Source organism: Rhipicephalus microplus, chromosome 9, assembly GCF_043290135.1.
Source record: "Rhipicephalus microplus isolate Deutch F79 chromosome 9, USDA_Rmic, whole genome shotgun sequence".
Classification (NCBI taxonomy): domain Eukaryota; kingdom Metazoa; phylum Arthropoda; class Arachnida; order Ixodida; family Ixodidae; genus Rhipicephalus; species Rhipicephalus microplus.
In genome coordinates, this window is record NC_134708.1 from 73,642,591 (window position 1) to 73,662,118 (window position 19,528).

The 19,528-nt window shown below is 42.1% G+C and overlaps 1 protein-coding gene and 1 non-coding gene across 9 annotated transcripts in view; one reads left to right on the forward strand and one right to left on the reverse strand.

Annotated features, from left to right (window-relative positions):
- The first annotated feature begins 5,200 nt into the window (after positions 1–5,200).
- TRNAL-CAG (transfer RNA leucine (anticodon CAG)) lies at positions 5,201–5,284 on the forward strand. Its single transcript has one exon. It is a non-coding gene; the product is annotated as a tRNA-Leu (tRNA).
- Positions 5,285–10,861: 5,577 nt separating this feature from the next.
- Positions 10,862–19,528, reverse strand: part of LOC119164771 (axotactin-like) — a 245,174-nt gene continuing 236,507 nt past the window's right edge. For 6 of the 8 annotated variants that reach the window (XM_075873841.1, XM_075873836.1, XM_075873838.1 and 3 more), the window contains one exon: positions 10,862–11,988. In XM_075873841.1, the coding sequence (XP_075729956.1) occupies positions 11,899–11,988 (90 nt within the window). In that variant the 3' untranslated portion in view covers positions 10,862–11,898. Of the gene's footprint in view, positions 11,989–16,461; positions 19,516–19,528 lie in introns of those variants that run through there. The other 2 variants (XM_075873839.1, XM_075873843.1) reach the window with 1 other exon arrangement.

Below are 19,528 nucleotides of genomic sequence, written 5' to 3' on the forward strand. Positions count from 1 at the left end.
AATAACCATACTAAGTAGCTTTCAATGCGTCACCTCTAATTTCTAGGTGCATCGCACGCTTCAGAGTCAAAGTAAAGTCGTGTTGAATGTTACCCTTCGAATAAGATATTGGAGAAACGAGCACGTCTTACTGCCGTCATCGGCAAAAACGAATGAAGGAAACTATTGAAAAGAATGTCCATTTACGTCTTGCAGTAATCCCAAAAAGATCACCCCGGCTTTGGTCAGAAAAGACGGAAGCGTTCGTTCTACAGCCAGGGCACACGTATAATCTCCAGTAAGTGCACTAGCCGAGCCAAGCCACTTGGGTGAACGCTTATGCATTTCGCTTCACTCTCGCCGAACACCATCAGCCCAGTATCGAGGATTGGTAAAAACACACGTACAATACCACCTAAGTGGTTGGCTTGGTTCATACCACTTCAGAAAGCACGAAGGGCAACAACGTTCGCGGCACATTGCGAGAGCTGTCGTTGACAGGGTTGTCGAGACGTGTGGATTATGTTGCGATCGCGCACATTATAGGCTCATGATTCTGCAGGCTCGGATCTCCTCAATACATCAGCACACTTTTCCGCGCTATTTGTTGGGGTTTCGAAAGCCGAGTGAGTGATCGTTTCAACTGAACACCACCGCTGTTTCTGGTGCAGAGCCTGTTGCTGCACAGAGGAATTACGTATTGTATATCTTCGTGTACCTGTCTTTTTTGTTCTTTTTTTTTGCTGTATTTTAATTCGTGCTCCTATAAGTACCACAATAACGGGATATTCCCATTTTCGTTATACCACCCATACCACAAAAAAGAAGGTGTTTTATCTACAGTATTGGGGTGTACACCTTTAAAGAGTGTCTAACAGAGTTTGTCAGCGTACATTTACATAACACAGGTAGTTTTCTTACAATTTCTTCATCTTGCTTTCTACTTTGTGTGTAAGTGCAAATGCGAATAGTACCATTATTTAAGTCGTTTCCACATTATTCATTTACTTATTTATTTGTTTATTTATATATCTTTTTTAATTTATTCATTTATGTTGTTAGTTCATATGTTTTTATAATATATATTACAAATGATGCTGCAACCTCTCATAATCGTTTTTGGAAAGAGGGAGTCCGCCGGTGTTTTTAATGTATTGCTGTGTTAAGGGGACGCACGAAAATTTCCATCCTCCCAATATTTGCGAACGCGTTTTCCCGTGTAAATAAGTAAACGTGGAACGTTACTATGCCTACCACAGAGAAAATATTTGTGCATATTTATAACTCTACACTTGAACATATAGGGTGAATACCAGCCTGCATGGTTTCAATTGCTACTGAAGCCATGCGAAACGTCATCAAAGCTGTTTATCGCGATGTGTACTAAGGTACGCGATGCCAGCTGTAAAAGCGAGAGTTGTATGAAATTATGATATATATCTGAGGGGATGTTCACGCTAAAGTTGGTTCGCCCGAATTTCGTTTAAGGCCCACACAAATATATATATAGGTGAGCTTGCTGCGTGCACCTGTGCGATTACTTGTACTTCGAAATGCAAATGATGTCCGACGCGTTCAGTGTCCACCTGTATACACAAACAAAGCTGTTTACCGATGCCTAATAAGGTACGCAACCCGTGTTGCACAAGGGAGCATTATCTTTGCGTAGCGTACGCGGTGAAACTACAAATGCGTTGCTTCGGACAAATGTGGTTTAAAGGGGCCATGACACCCAGATTTCGCTCACGCTCTGCTATATGTGGGTTGATCCTTGTGCATTTACAAACAAGCTGGCTATATTTCAGCGCATGTTGTCAAGAACTTTATTTATAACGACCATTTTTGTGAGCACTCTGACGGCTCGAGAATCTCGCAACAGTGGTACATTCGCCAGCCGCAGCGTAACAAGCCGCTTGCACAACAAGTGGCTTGTTACGTCACGGCTACTAACGCAATACACCACGTCACGGTGTATTGCTTCGCCGTAAGCTGCACGTGCACGTGCAACGATATTGCTTTCTGGTAAGCTGCACGTGCAATGGAGCTCTTAAAGCTATTATTATATTCGGCATTGGGTATACTGAACAGTTTGTGGCGGCTGAAGCTTAGGTAGGAGACAACTTATGAAGCATGTGACGTCACACACGCCACAGCAAAGTGGCGGTCAACGGCAGTGGGTGGAGTTTATAGCCAGCAACTTCTATAGGGCTCATTTAGATGATGATGCTGATGATCGCCTAGATGTATGGCTCACATCCACTGGGTGAGTGAATGAGAGCCACACAGCCGCTAGACCAGACGCCGCGGTGGTCTAGCGGCTAAGGAACTCGGTTGCTGACCCGCATGTCGCGGGATTGAATCCCGTCTGCGGCGGCTGCATTTTCGATGGTGGCGGAAATGGTATAGGCCCGTGTGCTCAGATTTGCGTGCACGTTAAAGAACTCAAGGTGGTCGAAATTTCCGGAGCCCTGCACTATACGGCATTTCTCATAATCATATGGTGCTTTAAGGACGTTAAACCCCACAAATCAATTTATTATTATTATTATTATTATTATTATTATTATTATTATTATTATTATTATTATTATTATTATTATTATTATTATATGCATGCGCCAAAACGTGCGTGAACGATTGAACAGTCTGTTTCTGGATCTCCTTATTTGCCTATACGCTCTCGAAGGAAGATCTCAGGAGAATACTTTTGAGTTTTCGTCCAAATAAGCAACCAGGAATTGATGGGATAGCTTTGGCCACACTTCGACGGAACTTCGAAGCATTAGCAGATATATATACTTCTCTTCGCGTTGAATGGATTTTTAACCCGTGCATTGATTCCCGAGAAATTAAAAACGGCAATAGTTAAGCCATTGTTCAAAGCAGGGGGAAAAGATGATATAAAAAATTACAGGCCGATTTCTATCTTGCCTATAGTCTCTCGGATACTAGAAAAATTTTTGCTTGAATGTATGACGCCCTTACAGAATTTCTTCCTACTAACACCCTGGCAATTTGGTTTCATTGCTAATCGCAGTACTATAACATTATTGGAAGAGTTTAGTGATGAAATATATTCGGCTTTAGAGAAGAACCTGTTCTGTTGTGTTCAATTTTTAGACTTGGCAAAAGCGTTTGAAACAGTGAACCATACCATTTTGTTAGAAAAACTATTTCGTTTGGGCTTTATGGGGCGTTTTTATGAAGTACTCTATAATTACTTACAAGACAGGTCACAGGTCGTTATGAGATGTAGGGAAGTAATTAGCAGGACTGATAGTTGTGATAGTTGGTGATACATTATGGGCAGTACCAGCGCACAAACTCACGGGACGAAGAGAAGAGACACAAACAAGCGCTGTTTGTGTCTCTTCTCTTCGTCCTGTGAGTTTGTGCGCAGGTACTGCCCATAAAGTAATTAGCAATAGAAGATATATTACTGCTGGTGTGCCATAATAATCTGTGTTGTCACCATTGCTACTTAATCTATTTAGGAATTACTTCCCCTTGGGAATTTGTAAAGCCAATGTGTACCAGTATGCAGATGATACGGTGCTATTAACATGTCACATACGTCATGAAGGGGCGATTAATGCTCGTCAGAGTGAAATTCATAATGCAATAATATGGTTTGAAGAAAACTCCGTAAATATAAACGAAAAGAAAACAAAACTTATCTGCTTTCGAAGCCCTCTAAAAACACAAAAAATGGATATACCAATTTTTCTTCACACAGAGCATTGCAACCCATGCAAATGTTCTGCAGTGGAAAATGTCGAAACATTCAGACGCCTAGGCGTAATTTTTCATAGTAGTATGTCTTTGCTGCATCACATGGCATTTATTTGTTCCAAACTGACAAGTGTCGCATGTCTGCTTTTCAATATAAGAAGCTTGGTGCCTCTACCAGTGAAAAAAAGGATAGTTCATTCGCTAGCATATCGTGTGGTGAGATAAGGGATTACAGTTTTCGCATTTTGCTCGGAACAATGGAAAACACACATTGATAGTTTACTTCGAAATATTTTAAAAAGTGTAGCCTACGGTAGTAAGGTAGATGCCAGTACTATTTTTTTTTTCGGGATTTGGGCTTTTGTATGCACCAGGATTTGTTTATTGAAATAGTTGTGCTGATATAAAATTGGTGTGATGACTTTAATGTGCCATATGTAACACGCCAACCCCTGAGAGAAAAAAAGCGTTTTATAGTACCCCGGTTTTCTAACAAATATGGGGAAGCATGTAGAAGTGTATATATTCCAAAAATTTTCAATGCAATAGCTGAAGAAATTGTTTCAGCGAGTTCAAAAAAGCAATTAAAGAAATTACTCGCTAGGCTGTAAAATCACATGGTCTATTTGTATGTCACGTATGCTCTGGGTCCCTCCTTTGCTTTTTTTTTATTTACTGCCTGTAAAAAAGCAATCAATAGTCTGTTCGTTGGCAAAGAAGCAAAAATAGTTTTTGTTACCTTGTATCCACCTCGCTATAACCGGCTCTGCCAGGCCTAGTCGCACAAGTCCTTGGGACTTAGACAGGCCCGTTTCTTTGTATTTCTTATGGATGAGTACAATAAATTATTATTATTATTATTATTATTATTATTATTATTATTATTATTATTATTATTATTATTATTATCATTATTATTATTATTCATCCGCCACGAAACACGCAAGTACGCGGAATTTTTTTTGTACGTGTGCACGTGCTCTATACAGTGTTCATTAATTCAGTCTCGCGATTGCGTGAGCTGGGTGGCCAGTTGTCTTGGTTTTTTTGCATCCAGAATTAACATGTCCTAAATAATTATAGTGTAAATAATTATTAATTATTAAATTGTTGCGTCTTGCTATATCCCCAGGAAAACATAGTAGTACAATGTGTTAGCGGGGCCGGGTCGCTGAAGTGAATGAACACATAAATATAAAACGGCAATACACCCTATTATTATGAAAGAGTAATTAGAACGCTAATATGAACCCCGAGAAGGCACAAAATTTGAGGTTTCGAAAGAAACAGCTCTAAGAGCAATGAAATCACCGAATAACGCACTCTAATAACACAAATTAGTTGACAGCAGTACTGTATGGATGGGGATTGGTACAAGCAGCGACCAATCTTGGTTAAGGAACAAAAAAAAATGTAAGAATAAAATAATTTTATATTGAACACAGGGTCATTGTTTCGACATCACCGTGATCGCCTGCCGCTTTCAGTTGTCAGGATGGCCGAGCGGTCTAAGGCGCTGCGTTCAGGTCGCAGTCCGGTCTTCCGGGCGTGGGTTCGAATCCCACTTCTGACAAATTTTTTTTACGTCTCTTTTTTTTTTTTGACGCGGTTTAGTGCAATCAACAGACCAGTTTTTGATGTTCGCATATCAGAAATGATGCTCCGTTGAGAACTCGGGTAAGTGAATTGATATTTTGGAACTTCCACAGGACAACTCGTTATTCCCTTCAGTGGTTTCACAACATCTCGAAGTTTTTTTCGTGTGTGTTGTTGTTGTTTACCATTAATTATCAACATGATCAGCCTGACTACGCCCACTTAAGGAGAAAGGCCCCTCTAATAATCCGCCAATCAACCCAGTCTTGTGCTTTCTGCTGCTACGTTATACCTGCGAACGTTTTAATCTCATTGGCCCACCTAAGTTTCTGTCTCCCCTTTGTGCGTTTGGCTTCTCTGCGAATGTAGCCAGTTACCCTTAATGAACAGTTGTTATCATGCCTACGTTCTACAAGCCCGGCCCATGTCCATTTCTTTTTCTTGATTTCACCTATGATATCCTTAACCCTGGTTTGTTACCCCAACCATTCTTCTTGTCTCTTAAGGTTACACCTATTATACTTTCCATCTCTCGCTGCGTCGTCCACAATTTAAACTGAACCCTCTTTGTAAGCATTCAGGTTTCTGCTCTGTAGGTAAGTACCGGCAAGATGTAGCTGTCGTATACCTTCCTTTTGAGGGTTAGTGGCAGATTACTAATCATGATTTGAGAACGCTTGCCAAATTGGATCCACATCATCCTTATTCATTGAGTTATTTCCCTCTCGTGGTTCGGCTCCGTCATGACTACCTGTCCCACGTAGAGATATTCCTTTTCAACCTGTAGCGTCTATCCACCTGTCGCAAAGAGCTGTCTGCTGCCGAGGCTGTTGCACATCACTTTAGTTTTGTGCAGGGGCGTAGCGAGGAATCTTTTTCGGGAGGGGTTCACACCAACCCGGGAGACACCGGCATCAGCTTTTCTCTGTGACTATCAGCGGCAGTTTGAGCAGATTGTGTACATGTACTCGTACATCAAGGTCCTGACGCTGCGACCTTCTCCCCATGGTTGTACTTGCAAAGAGAGTAAGTAAAAGTAAAGTCATCACAGTGAAATACAGTAAACGATCGCTAATTGATCGATTTATATGGTCTCTGGGGTTTTTTAAAGTGCACCCACATCTTAACCCATGGGCCCACAATTATTTCGCCTCCATCGAAAATGCAGCCGCCGCAGCCGGAATTCGATCCCGTGACCTGCGGGTCAGCAGCCGAGTACCTTGGCAACTAGACCACCACGGCGGGTGTGAACGACAGGTAAAGTGACCATTTGGAGCAACGGCCTCCCATCGCACCATAATGGGCAAGTGTTCGCAATGCATCATAGCGATGACCCACCCGACCGGAGAAGACATATCGTTATTCGTTAATATCTGTTAAGCGTAGATGACGTATATTCTTCGTCGTGGCGAAGTGCGTTTCACAAGTAAAGGATGGCTCCACTTACAACGATGAAGGAGAGGTATACGGAGCATGTTTTTGTACATTCAGGAATACATTTCGGTTTTGCTTACGTTGCTGAGCGAATTATTTCTTACTGTCGATGTTTGCGACAGCATGCCTATGGGAATGATTTTTTATGTTAAGCTCAATATGTCAAGCAGCCCTGGCGCAGTGATAGCTTTCGATCAACGTTTTTTTTTTAATTTACCGTGCGCATCAAAGCATGCTTACGATACGCAATATGATTTTTTGTTGTAAGTTATGCTGCACGTTGGCAACACGATTTCGCACGCGCTAATGTTCAGGCAGACTTTCTCGCAACCTTGGTTGACATTGCAGTTGCACTGTGACTTTCGATAGCAATGAGGTACTCCAATCATAGAGGTCTTATCGTTCAATTTGGGAGGGCAAGGTAATCATTGTTGAGAAATGTTCAGTTGGTCCTAATGGAAAATGCACCTGGGACCAGACTATACCTACTCACAGAAATAGCTAGCTCGCTGCGTATAGCATTGGAAAATTTACATACGCGCAAAAACGTGTAATGTTCTCTTTTTTCTTTCGTAGATTTTGTTGCTTTGCTGATAGCGTTGCGGCAAGGTGTCTTCCGTTGTTTTTAAGTGTGCAGCCATCATTTCCTTTTATGTCAACAGATTCAGAACTGTACAGAATGTTTTACCGCGCAGCATGAATATGACATGTATGCATTTTTCTATCTAGTACGCGCATTCATGTTTGCAGCACTTACGCCGGCGCGAACAGATGCAGCCTCGTACCGCACAAAATCTCGAGTGATCGGTTCACTATAGTGATGAATAAAATGAACTCCGGTCTTCCTCAGAGCGTAGTGCACCATAATCAATTTCTCGGAACCTTTGTTCTCCGACGAGAACTGCCAGGGTATCGAACACGAGTTTACTTACGCTGTAGATGCGCCATGCGTGCCTGCCAGTTGTCTCTTTCGGGCATTATGATGTGAGTCAGCGGAACTTCACTGCTGGCATCAGCTCCTTCGCGTTCATTCCCGTTCGTGGTATGGCGTCACAACGCAACAGAGCCTACCAGCCTTCTGTAAGGGCGCAATCACAAACGCGAGACGTTTCGCGCACAGAGTAAGACACTTGGCAAGCGCGACCTTACTGGTATACCTGAAGGAAAGTGGAGGAAATGCGTACCCGTGAATATTTCCGCCAGGGGAGAAATAAGCGCTAGCGTTTAAGGCGGAACATTACGAGCCGACATGTGATCGTCGCTGAAAGTCAAGTTTCTCGGATTTAGTGTCACTGCTTTTGCCGAGCGCGTTGCTTCCTAGCAATGCGAAGTCGCCTCCTTGACGTACACTGCCTACACGTATTGGTGGGTAGTTCATGTTGTGTGTCAATCAGCGCCTTTCTATAAGACTCGATGGCTGCGCCGACACGCCGTAAGGTTACGCTTGATTACTTCTCGAAAGACGACGCTGCTCCCAGTTCACACTCAGCTGACGAAAAAGCTACAGTAGCCGAAAAAAAAAAACGGTTCCCAGTTATACAGCGTCAATTTTTTTCCCCCGCGCAGGCCACACGGGAGCACGTGGCCTGCGCGCTCCCGTGCTCCAGCGGCTGCTGGCAGCGCATTCAAGCGGGAGCGAGAGCAACCACACTCTCTTGTCACGTCATCTCGCGGTGAGCAAAACAACCGTTAGTTGCTGATATCGATTTCTCTATTACCGGATCGATAGTATGGATGTGGTCTATTGTGGAGTGGTCTGTACGAACTCCTGCTTGGTGCTTTGGTTGATTGAACTCTAATGTCACCTTAATTGTATTAGCTGAAACGGTGGGTTGAACAAGCAGGAGGTAACTCAGTGAACGAGAGATTTATTTAGCGCAAGGGCTAACTGGATGCAAGCCTGCAATCACTGTGTTTGTTTGTTTGTAGCCTGGAATTCTTGGCACATACCTACTCTGGGGGATTGCCCAAGAAAACATGGACGACAACTGCACTATTGCTTACAAAAAAGAAAGAAAAAAGATGTAGAAGAAAGACGTTATATCACAGCACGTCTCCTTCTTCTTTCTACACACAAACTCCATGTCCCCTGCCCTCGTTACATAGCTATTATTTTTGTAAATAGTTTGTGGAGAACAGACATTAAGCTGATGGGCTTGTAATTTTTGAAGTCCTTGACGCCTCCTTTCTTATGGATTAAAATGATGTTGGCGTTCTTCCGAAATTCTGCTACCCTTCGTGTCAAGAGACACTTTGCATAAAATGTGGCCAGTTTTTATAACACAATTTCTCCACTATCTTTGAGCAGGTCCATTGTTACCTTATCCTCATCAGCGGCAATGTCGTTTTGAATTCCTTTTAGGGCTTTCTTTACTTCCCTGTTTAGCATTACGTTCCTCTAAGTAACGATGTGAGGCGCTTGTCAGTCATCGCTGTCACTCACATTACCTGCTCCTATTTTGTGCATTTATAAATGAAGTATGGATATGCATACAAATTTGCTGTATTTATTGAAATGGTAATTCGAACTGCGTATTTTTCTGTTTCAAGTGTGTTTCGCTTATTCTTTATGTCTCTGCAATGTGCTGCTGCCATTTGCAAAAAAGGGGCAGGACCCCTGCCAAGCTGTATTAACTTTTAGTCCTGTCTCCTCTCTTTCAGTGGGAAAATAAAATAAAAGTGCTTGATTGATTGATTGATTGGTTGATTCATTGATATTTGGCGCCTGTCATGAAGGAGTGATCAAAGGCGAAAGGGGCAGTGAAGAGTCTTTAGTTCAACATCAGGCATGGTGACATTATCTCTGGTGGGGCCGATAAAAGGCGAGAATAAAACCAAGTGTCACAGACAATCAATTATGACAGAGGGCAATGAACAGATCTCGGTGATAACCCCCGACCAATGTTCATGCATAATATGGTCATGAAAAAGACGCAACGCAGACACACTATTTTACTAAGGTATATTTAAAAGGGTTTCCTGCACCCTGCTTTAATAAGAATTATTCTCAGATTTTCAAGTCATGAAACCATGGTATATGGTTGTGAGGGACGCTGTATTGGGGGGGGGGGGAGAGTCCGGAAACGTTGATTATTTGGTATTTTTTAATGTGCACCTTAATCTATATACACGGGCTTCTAGCGTATCGCATCCATCGATATGTTGCCACCGCAGCCAGGATTCGCCGATATCAGTTACCACTCGGGTTTAGCACGGCAGCAAGAGCTAGAACGATGGTAGTCACCCTCTTTACAATTTATTTGAATTTGTCCTCCTTAACTTCCACCAGTGGCGCGTAGCACAATTTAGCAATGGTTAGAAAAGTGGGCCGTTTCTTCTTTTTTTTGATGTAGGTTTCGGTTGTCTTTTATTATAAGCATAGCTTTTGAGGCGGGCTTTAAGTCATTGCATCAGTTTGAACGGTGAGCAAACATTTACTTACCTCTCATTTGTGGTGTGAAAGGTGTCCGAGATGCAATGCAAATCTTCAAGTCGTACAATTTTCGTTAACATCTTTTCGAACGATTTACATTGAAAACACAACAAAAAAACTCACGTGTTCAGTTCAGCCGATTGGCATGTTTTGGTTCATTTATAACTTTCTTTTATATTTAAGCACATTCAATTGGGTTGCTGTTCGAAATAAAATGCCATTTGTGCGTTCGCAGTTACCTTTTATTCTAAAGCTCATGACATCTGGTCGCCTTGTGAGGTTGTCCACCTGTTTCCAGGCAAGTTTCGCCGAGAGTAGTACCACTTTGTAATTCGATGAGCTTTTTTGAAGGCGTTTTTGTTAAATATTTTACGCCCGAAAATTTACATAGGTTTTGCGAGCACTATGCCCTTTGTGGTAGATTTATTGGGCGTTAGTAGCACTAAACATATGAAAAAAATGGAATAGCTATCCTCTTACTGTGAGACTTGTCTGACTTCCCTGTCGCCAATATATTCCAAATTTTTTTACAATTTGCGCATGCATATGTGCGCGTATAAAAACAAATACGCACACGATTCTACAATAATGGCAGTGAAATTTCCTCCCCCAGTCATCGAAGGAAAATCCGTTTACGCATACGGTGCACTTGCCTAGGTACACACCAACTAAATAGATCACGTTAAATATAGTTCTCCGTATTTATTTTTCATTACCGATGTCACTCAGAGCATCGAAACACCAACTACACGCATGCTCAATGACTCATCTTACACAATGCATACAAATAGAGCAGCGGTAATGGTAACTGATGATCAGTTGGTGGTCTACTTTGCAGATCCTGATTTGACGAAGATCATTGTTACCCGATGATGCGCTTGCTATGCAGCCAACATGTCGGACGACTTGGGAAGGCCCGAAAAACTGGCAAATATTTTATGCCGGTTTACAGAAGAAACGAGCACCTGGCAACATGAGGACGAAAACTGTTATACCGGAACAAAACAGGCCACGTACCAGTCCTATATAAAAAATCTTACCACATTTGCGCGTGAAATCCTCACACGTAGGAAGACGTGGAGTGTCTGTTTATACTAAGTGTGTGTTCTGTTTTGTCATTCGTTGAACCACGTGACACAATCAACTTTTCATTGGTGTAAAACCATGAACCAAATATGTATGATCCATTACGAACATGTATAAGGTGGTATATGAGCAAACAGAGAGGCATCAGCAATTACAACACTAGCAAGCAATCAGAAAGGCTGTAAAGGCCACGAAGGCTCAAAATGCAGCAAATGCACTTTAGTTAACAGGCTGCTTGGTATTGCTTCGTATCAAAACGTCTGACGGCAGGTATTAGGAAGCAGTTCACTCGGAAAATCTGTACATATACTATTACCAATAACCCTGCCACCCTTCGTTGCTCCTGGAACTCACGTAAAAAACGAAACAAATGCATGTCTGGTGAACACTTCCGTTCCTCTTGACGAATATCGCCACGCTGTGGAACAGGAAAATGCCTATGACGCGTCGTCGACCACCGCACCACCGTGAACACATTCATTGAGTTTTGCGTCAAACACAATCGCGAGTGCTGCGCGCTTAAGTTCGAAGCGCGAGCGTGTCGTCCCGGTCAGTCGTGTCGAGTCGAGTTGAGTTGAGGACTCGAATTCACGCCGTCGCAGTGAGTGGTTACAGCGAATTGCCGCTGCTCTCGTCGTTTACATGACACTGCAGAGGCTTGCGTACATCGACTCACCACGCAGAGTGATCATCGAAGGCTGTCGGCTCAAGTCGTCGGCAGCCTCAGGCTGAAAGCGTAAAAGAACAAAAAAGAAAAAGGCACTTTGCGTATCTAGCTTAATCGCTTATTAGACAACTGTGTATCTTCACCCTCACCCTAAAATAACATATGCTTTTAAAACTATCAATGGGAAGTAAGCTGAAGAACTCGTGTGAAACATTAGTCCGGTATCCCCCAGAAGCTCCTATAATAGCCATAGTGTGATACTCTCACCTTCCAACACCAAGATTTATTTGAAACTGATATATTTACACCATACAGAGAGAACTGAGACCTAAACAGTTCCGCATATGCATACATGCTCATGTCTTTCGAGCCCCTATCAGTATTCGCCAAAACATTCCGTCTTACCACGCTTGGCATCAAGACAGAATGTAACGATTCGAGAAACCGCAACAATGTCTCTACAGAGACATTTTTGACAATGTCGCTACATGCCACGAGACAATGTCTCTACATGCCATATCAATGCGCACTAGTTGATTTCCTCTAAGACATCCTTAACGCTTTTTCTCTGAGCTCCTCTGCTATCTTCTCTTCCTTTAAGGTTACTGCTATTATTTCATTTACATGGATTGCTGGCTTGAACCCTCTTTCTAAGCGTCAACTTTTCCGCCCCGCAAATAAGTGCCGTTAAACGCAGCAGTCATATACCGTTCTCTTAAATGTACTGATAAACTGCCAGCCATATTCTGGAATGGTTGCCAAATGCTTTACACGCCTTTCTTCTAGTATCCGCAACCTCACGGGTGGATCTGCGGTAACTACCTGCCCAAGGTAGAAATATAAGTTGGGCTTAAACTGGCAGCTCGACTCTCTGACACCTATGTATCGGAACCTCTGTGCGCCGAGAGCATTCTATCAACTGTCACTCTGGTTTCAAATCGATACATCTTGTACACAGAGATGGCCCAGCGCACCTTAGTCAGTATGATGATCAAATCTGAAGGTTTCTGGCACATTATGGTGCATTTCAACTCGTAGCTGAAGCCACTGACCAGACCTTTTACTATATGCCTGTAGTCTCCTTCTCTATTTTGAGTTATACAAACCAAACATTGTTTGAACCTAAATTTAGCCCTGCCTAATTGTATAAGTAGATATACTTATCTTCATTACGTTGTCAAAAAAAGCACAAAGCTCCTGTCCAGTGTAGGCAGTGACGTATGCGTAACAAGTGTGATATTTGGAAAGTTCTATAACATGGGGTGTCATTTAGCTAACCTAAAGTTTCAACGTGTTGTTTTATTTTCAGCAAGGCTGTGACTGTAGACTTCGAGGCTGTAACTGAGTTGCAGCCCTGAAGGTATGACCATCGTGTGTGCACAAATTTTGCATGACTTCAAAGTTCTATCTTTCTTTCAACTACTGCTATATTCATTTGTGACATTTATTACTGGAGCTTGTACTGTTTGTAGACAGCTTACTTTCCTCGCAATTCAGCGATTTCTTGTTTGTATCAAGAACTTCGAGGCCTATGGTTCTTTGGTGCAAGTGCTTCTTTTCAGTGCATTCGTGGTATGTTCTTACCTGTTGTCTCACCCGACTTTGATTCTGAACGAGACGGTAAGATATACTTTTGCGAAATGACATTTGTGCTTTTTCTTCGTTCAGCGAACTGGGAGCGCAGAGAAAACACAAAGGACGAAGCGAGGAACCACACAACACGAGCGCTCATGTTGTGTGGTTCCTCGCTTCGTCCTTTGTGTTTTCTCTGCGCTTCCAGTTCGCTGAACGAAGAAAATGAATTACCAACTGGCCCACATTTTGATCCTTTTGCATGAGCGCTCGTGTTGTGTGGTTCCTCGCTTCGTCCTTTGTGTTTTCTCTGCGCTCCCAGTTCGCTGAACGAAGAAAATGAATTACCAACTGGCCCACATTTTGATCCTTTTGACATTTGTGCTTCCGGGCATTTTTTTTTTCCATGGGTATTGTAACCTAATAGTCAACTTTGCTTGCCCCGTTTTTTCTTTACTTGTTACACATAATCTCAGACTATCTAATCAAAACGCTATGTGGTATTCCTCATGAACACATCTCCGACCGGCGTCTTAAGTTACGTTTGCAGATAAACATATCGTAGCAGTGCGAAGCTTGAAGGAGAAACACAACAGGAGAGCAAAGTACCTGTCTTCCTGTCCTCCTCTTTTTCTGCTTGCTTTCTTTTTTCAGTTTTGCACTACTACTATATGTACAGTGAATAGAAACTTTCCCAAAAAGCAGTTACACTTAAGGGAATGTATAGCTCCTCTTTCTTGAAAGCAGTGTACGAGGTATAAAAAAAAAAACTTTAGGGCATTGTTTGCGGTGTGCAGGTCGAGAGTTTCTGTGTGACCAAAGCTCCACATACTCTTTTTGAGTGGACACTGCACAGATACAATGCCAGTTTTCTTTTTGAAATTTCCAACAAGAAAACAAAGACAACTCCGTGATTCACGGTCATCATCCACTAACAGCTCTGGTTTACTACGTTTAAGGTTTGTGGAAACGCGTCTATGCTTCAAAAAAACCAGCAAACTCCAAGAGCGCACAATTAGTAATAGTTCCGTAAGCGATAACTCATTATATTTTTTGTTCATGTGTGATAGTCTGCGATATATGTACAGTTTGTGATGATATAACCAGGTCAAGCAATGGTAGAGTGGATGGCAAGAAGGGCTACTCCGGAAGTTGAGCGCATGCAAAGTGTGCCAAGTAAACTCAGCTTAGGATCAAATTTTTTTTCTTGCTCGACAAGAGTAAAACCATGTGATGCGAGAGAAACGGAACGTCCAAAAAACTGTCTTGGTTCAGGTAATTGTTTGTCCAGATTCTACGCAGGTTATATAACTTTATTTTCTGAATAGATGGCGTTCATGTTTGTTGGGAATTCCAAATTTACACGTACATATCTGCTGTGTCTTTACAAAAGGTTAGAATTGGCACAAGGTGCCTGAATAGGTTTCAGTCATATTTGAAATATCTTAGCCTGTAATGCAACCTTTCACAGAAAATTATTTTATTGCGATGGCAATTATATGGACACTCCTGGCTGGATTTCGCTGCCAGCATCGGCGTCGCCGTCACTCACCGTATATATATATATATATATATATATATATATATATATATATATATATATATATATATATATATATATATATAGTTACCTACATATATCAAAATGCAAGAAAGAAAAATAATGCAGAAAAGGCCCCGGTGTGCGGAATCGAACTTGGGGCCCCTGAAATGTGGGTGCGATGCGTTAGCCACCGAGCCACGAAGAAGCACCTCCTGAAACGTTCAAACGGCCCGCTATTTATATCTACCACTTACCACTAGTGACGGGCACCTCGGGGAGAACTACCGTGTTTTCAGCATTACTAGCAAGATCGTGCAATGAGCGTGCATCGCCGAATCATCTCGACATGGCAGCGCACGCTCTCACCTCCCACACGTACTTTGCCCCGCGGAGAGGGGGCAGTGTGAACGCTCACGCGCGCGCTTATCTCGCGGTGAGGACAATCGTACGTATTGGCTGGCTTTGGGCTTTCACCAGAACAATTCTGTGGTAGTTACCGGGCGCATAATAAAGGTCACTGCAATCGTTGCACAGTCTGTTTGCGAAAAGGGCGCGTGTTTCAAACACAACGAATTAACAACTGCGATGCTTATTCGCGTTCATCTCTACCTGTGAGTATGTTTCGTGCGTCATTTGGGCGTGAAAAATGCGGGACACGTTTCAATCTGCTTGCCATTCTGCGCGTGACCTTCCAATCTGTTGCTATCGCGTTCATTGCTTCGCCTTTGCGGGAAAGCTGCGACTTTTTTGAAAATGCTTAGCAGTACCTTCGACCGAATAAGTAATCTCTATTGGGCAGTTATTGGAAGCCAAGACATTAGTTATTTCAAGTTTTTTAAAAGTAAATTTTTGGGTTGCATTTGTAGTATAGAAATGATCTAAAACATAATAACAGCCAACACTCTTGCCAAGAAAGCTCGAGCATTCTTGAAACTGCAATTGACACCAAAATTTATTCATTTCTGCGACTGCTCTACTTTTTTCGGTACCATGGCCCAAGATACTTTGACAACAGTCCCAACTTAACGTTGTGTGATAGATAGCTCCAATTTAGTTCAACACTGGTGAGCTATACAGGAATGTAATACTTCACAGCAGAGCACATCCTTCAGAACTTTTGTAATTTATATCATTACGATCGCTTAAAAATGGGCGGCGTTTCTGGAGTCCTCAAATGACGTGTGCTTCATAGGTATTATATCTTGATTCTGGCATGCACAACCCCAGATTTTATTATAAAAAATGGGCATTAAGTAAAATGTATGATAGACTAATGTTTACTAGGTGACTTCAAAAAAATACTCGCAGTATGGTTGCTAAGCGATATGACAATAGCTCGAGAGAAGATTAGAAAAGTTCAAATAGCACACTGAAGCAACAACAACCCTTGCAAGACATAACCACAACATGCACACAACAGAACATATGTTAGGCTTTATTAAGAAATTACATGCTGTTACACAAATCTTCACACATGTTCAAACTGTAAAGCACAAAGAGTCACTCTTTGCGTTAGACACATGCGAACTGGTAAGGCTATAAAGTGACATGTAGCTCCTATTTGTTTATGAGATGGCTGAAAAAAATGCACCTGATAAAACGACATGCAAGTAAACGTGTAGCAATTAAAAAAAATATGGTTGGAAATGGACGAACAGCACTCACAAAAAATGGGGCCGTACTCTTACAAGAACGAAATGCTCTGATGTTTAGTAGTAAAAGTTGAGATCTGGAAGCACAACCAGTAGCCGAAAAAACGTCAACACGCTTTTGAAACGTCATGTTTTATTCTTACCTTCTATTCCCAGCTGCATACGTGAAATAAACCCAGACATCTTGACTATAAAATTAACTCGTTTAATATGACAGCTTTAGCTGTAAATGGTTAAGTAAATTTTTATTACGCAGAGTCCATTATACCTGTGGGTCATAGATTGTACTTTAGCGTGATGTCCTCTGTGCACTACGCGCAATATGGCATGTTTGCTTGTAAAACTAAGCACTTATTTATCAACAGTTCTCTAGAAATGAACACACATTGTGCAACAGGGCAGGTAGCGTGCCCTCTAAAAATATTGGAATGTATGACATTTGCACGTCTTATCATGGCGCTAAAACAACAACACAACATAGTGAATCTGAAAATTTTCAAGTGTTATTTCACTGAGTACTTTGAACCCAAGAAGTATTTACTAGATAGTATTTCGATTGTGAAAAGTAAAGTAGTGTGATTGTAAGGTACATCCGTTAATATGATACCTTATGGTTAACAACAATATACCTAGTAAAATCTATGCACTGTAACTAAATGTGGTGCCACACTAGTGGAAGGCAGTGATGTAGATGGCGAAGTTCAACATCCCTGCGACAGGCTCAACAACTTGCCGTGACTGAGCAGGCATAAATGATCGTGTCGCATAGCCAGAGTGTTAGAAAAAGACATTTGCTTTCTTTATCACACAACATTTTTTTGAATGCCACGTTTTATTTTTACTATGTCTGCCGATAGTGTCGCGATTATTTATAGTGCGATCATGCGTAAAAGGTCTTTATAGCAAAGGACCTTATATATCACAACTGCAAAAACATTACCAAGAATTTTGCAATCAATATTGATACGACCGGTATAACTGAGAACTCTTTTATGTGACTGCCTTCCAATAATTTATGGAAAATGCTCAGCTACAGGGATAAATGCATTGACAGGAATGCCAAGGTGGGCTATTTAGGGTTTTAGAGTCATTTCAAATTTATTAAGTAGCGCACAAATTGAGAGAGCATGGGGTGTACGCCTAACTCCCTCTTCACACATTCTGTTTATTTGCTGTCTTAGTTATTGTATGTATATATGCCTCATGAATGAGACAACATTGACAATCCGCCTCCTCCGTCGTTCTCTCTCGTTATTTATGAAAACTTGTTTATTAGCGTTAACTACTTTAGGGCACTTTGTAAACTTGTTCTTACATCAATTGTTTGTAACATAACCAATGGGTATTGCAAATGGTTGAAGCACTTGTAATGTAATATTTTTACAGCAATAATCGTTGTGAATTAATTCACCAGATAAAAGTGCGCAGTGTCGCAAAATACGTCAACGAAGAATTGAATGGAAAACTTGGCTTAATTTAAACAGCGGAACTAAAAATGTAAAACTGGTATTTTGCTATGTCTACGCGAGGGTAATAGACGTCTACTCGGTCTGGTCGCACTACTTGTGATGTTCCACGTCTTGCCATCACGTCAAAGTATATAAAATGAAGTGAGCCCATATTTCTTTCTAAATTGTTCACAAGGCACAATTGCTTTATATTGAGATGCATTTACAAGTTACGGGGCCCATACTAATATGACTAAGTCAAACAATAAAGAAGTACATGAAATCTAAGGTGAACTCACAACACACGAAGGTAAGACTAGCCGCATGCTAAACGATAAAAGCACTGCAAAACTGCACTTCTCTGCATAGTCTGTTCATATCTGCAATATTCACTATTGTAGCTTGCATCGATAGCTAGCTATAAAAAATGTATTTGAACCAGCAAAGTGTCACAGCGAAAGTTCAGGGGGTCTTCGGCACAAAAGGTCAACGCACACAATACACCGTCTTCTCAAGTGACCGGCCGTTCTGTAGATCAAGACTTGAACTTGGCACGTGGGCAGATAGGGCAAAATATGGAGCCCCATGTTGAACATGGTCATGATTTGCGCTAATGATTTTTGGTTCTGCAGTGATGCCTTCCGATTTCGTTATTTGTTGGAGGGCATCTTGATACTTGGGGTTGTAAGCACTTCCAGTTGGACATCGAATTGCTCAGGCTCGCAGTGTGCACGTAGTGAAGGCGAAATGGTTCCGTAACAGACACGTTTCAATCGAACGGGAGGGGCATGTGATTGCATAGCAAAAAGTACTGTAATAAAGGCCCTCTTGGCCAAAGAGACATAGTCACGTCACCTTGAAAGAACGTCTTGTCGCGCAGCTCGCTCTTTTGAAACAGACGTAGTGATGCCGTCATCACTGTTGCACATAAAGCAGATGAGCGTAGAGATGACCTTCTAAGTCTTTAAAATAACGGCGAGCAAGCACAAATGCGGGAGGAGTGTCCTTGGTCGAACGTGGTTTATGAGGCCACTGGTACTACGCTCTTCTACAAAGAAACGACACTTCTTTTTTTTAGAACACACAGGAAGGATGGGTCGTTCAGAGTTGGTACTCCACAAGTGAGCGTAGCAGACCTACTATTCCATGGCACTCCTCGTTTTCTGGAGGGACGCAATTGTCCTGGCACAGCTTGTGGCGACGGATCAGGCTTAACCCTAACAAGGGCTAGCAGCCATTGTTCTCGCTGTAGTGCCCGCGTGGAGCGCTCTGGTCTGCGCCGCGTTCCCTCCTCAGTCGGACGGAGAGGCGTAGGGGGCATTGGTGAATATCAAGCTACCGCTATACGCTCCCAGTATGTAGGCGTTAGACGGCTGCAAGAGAAAG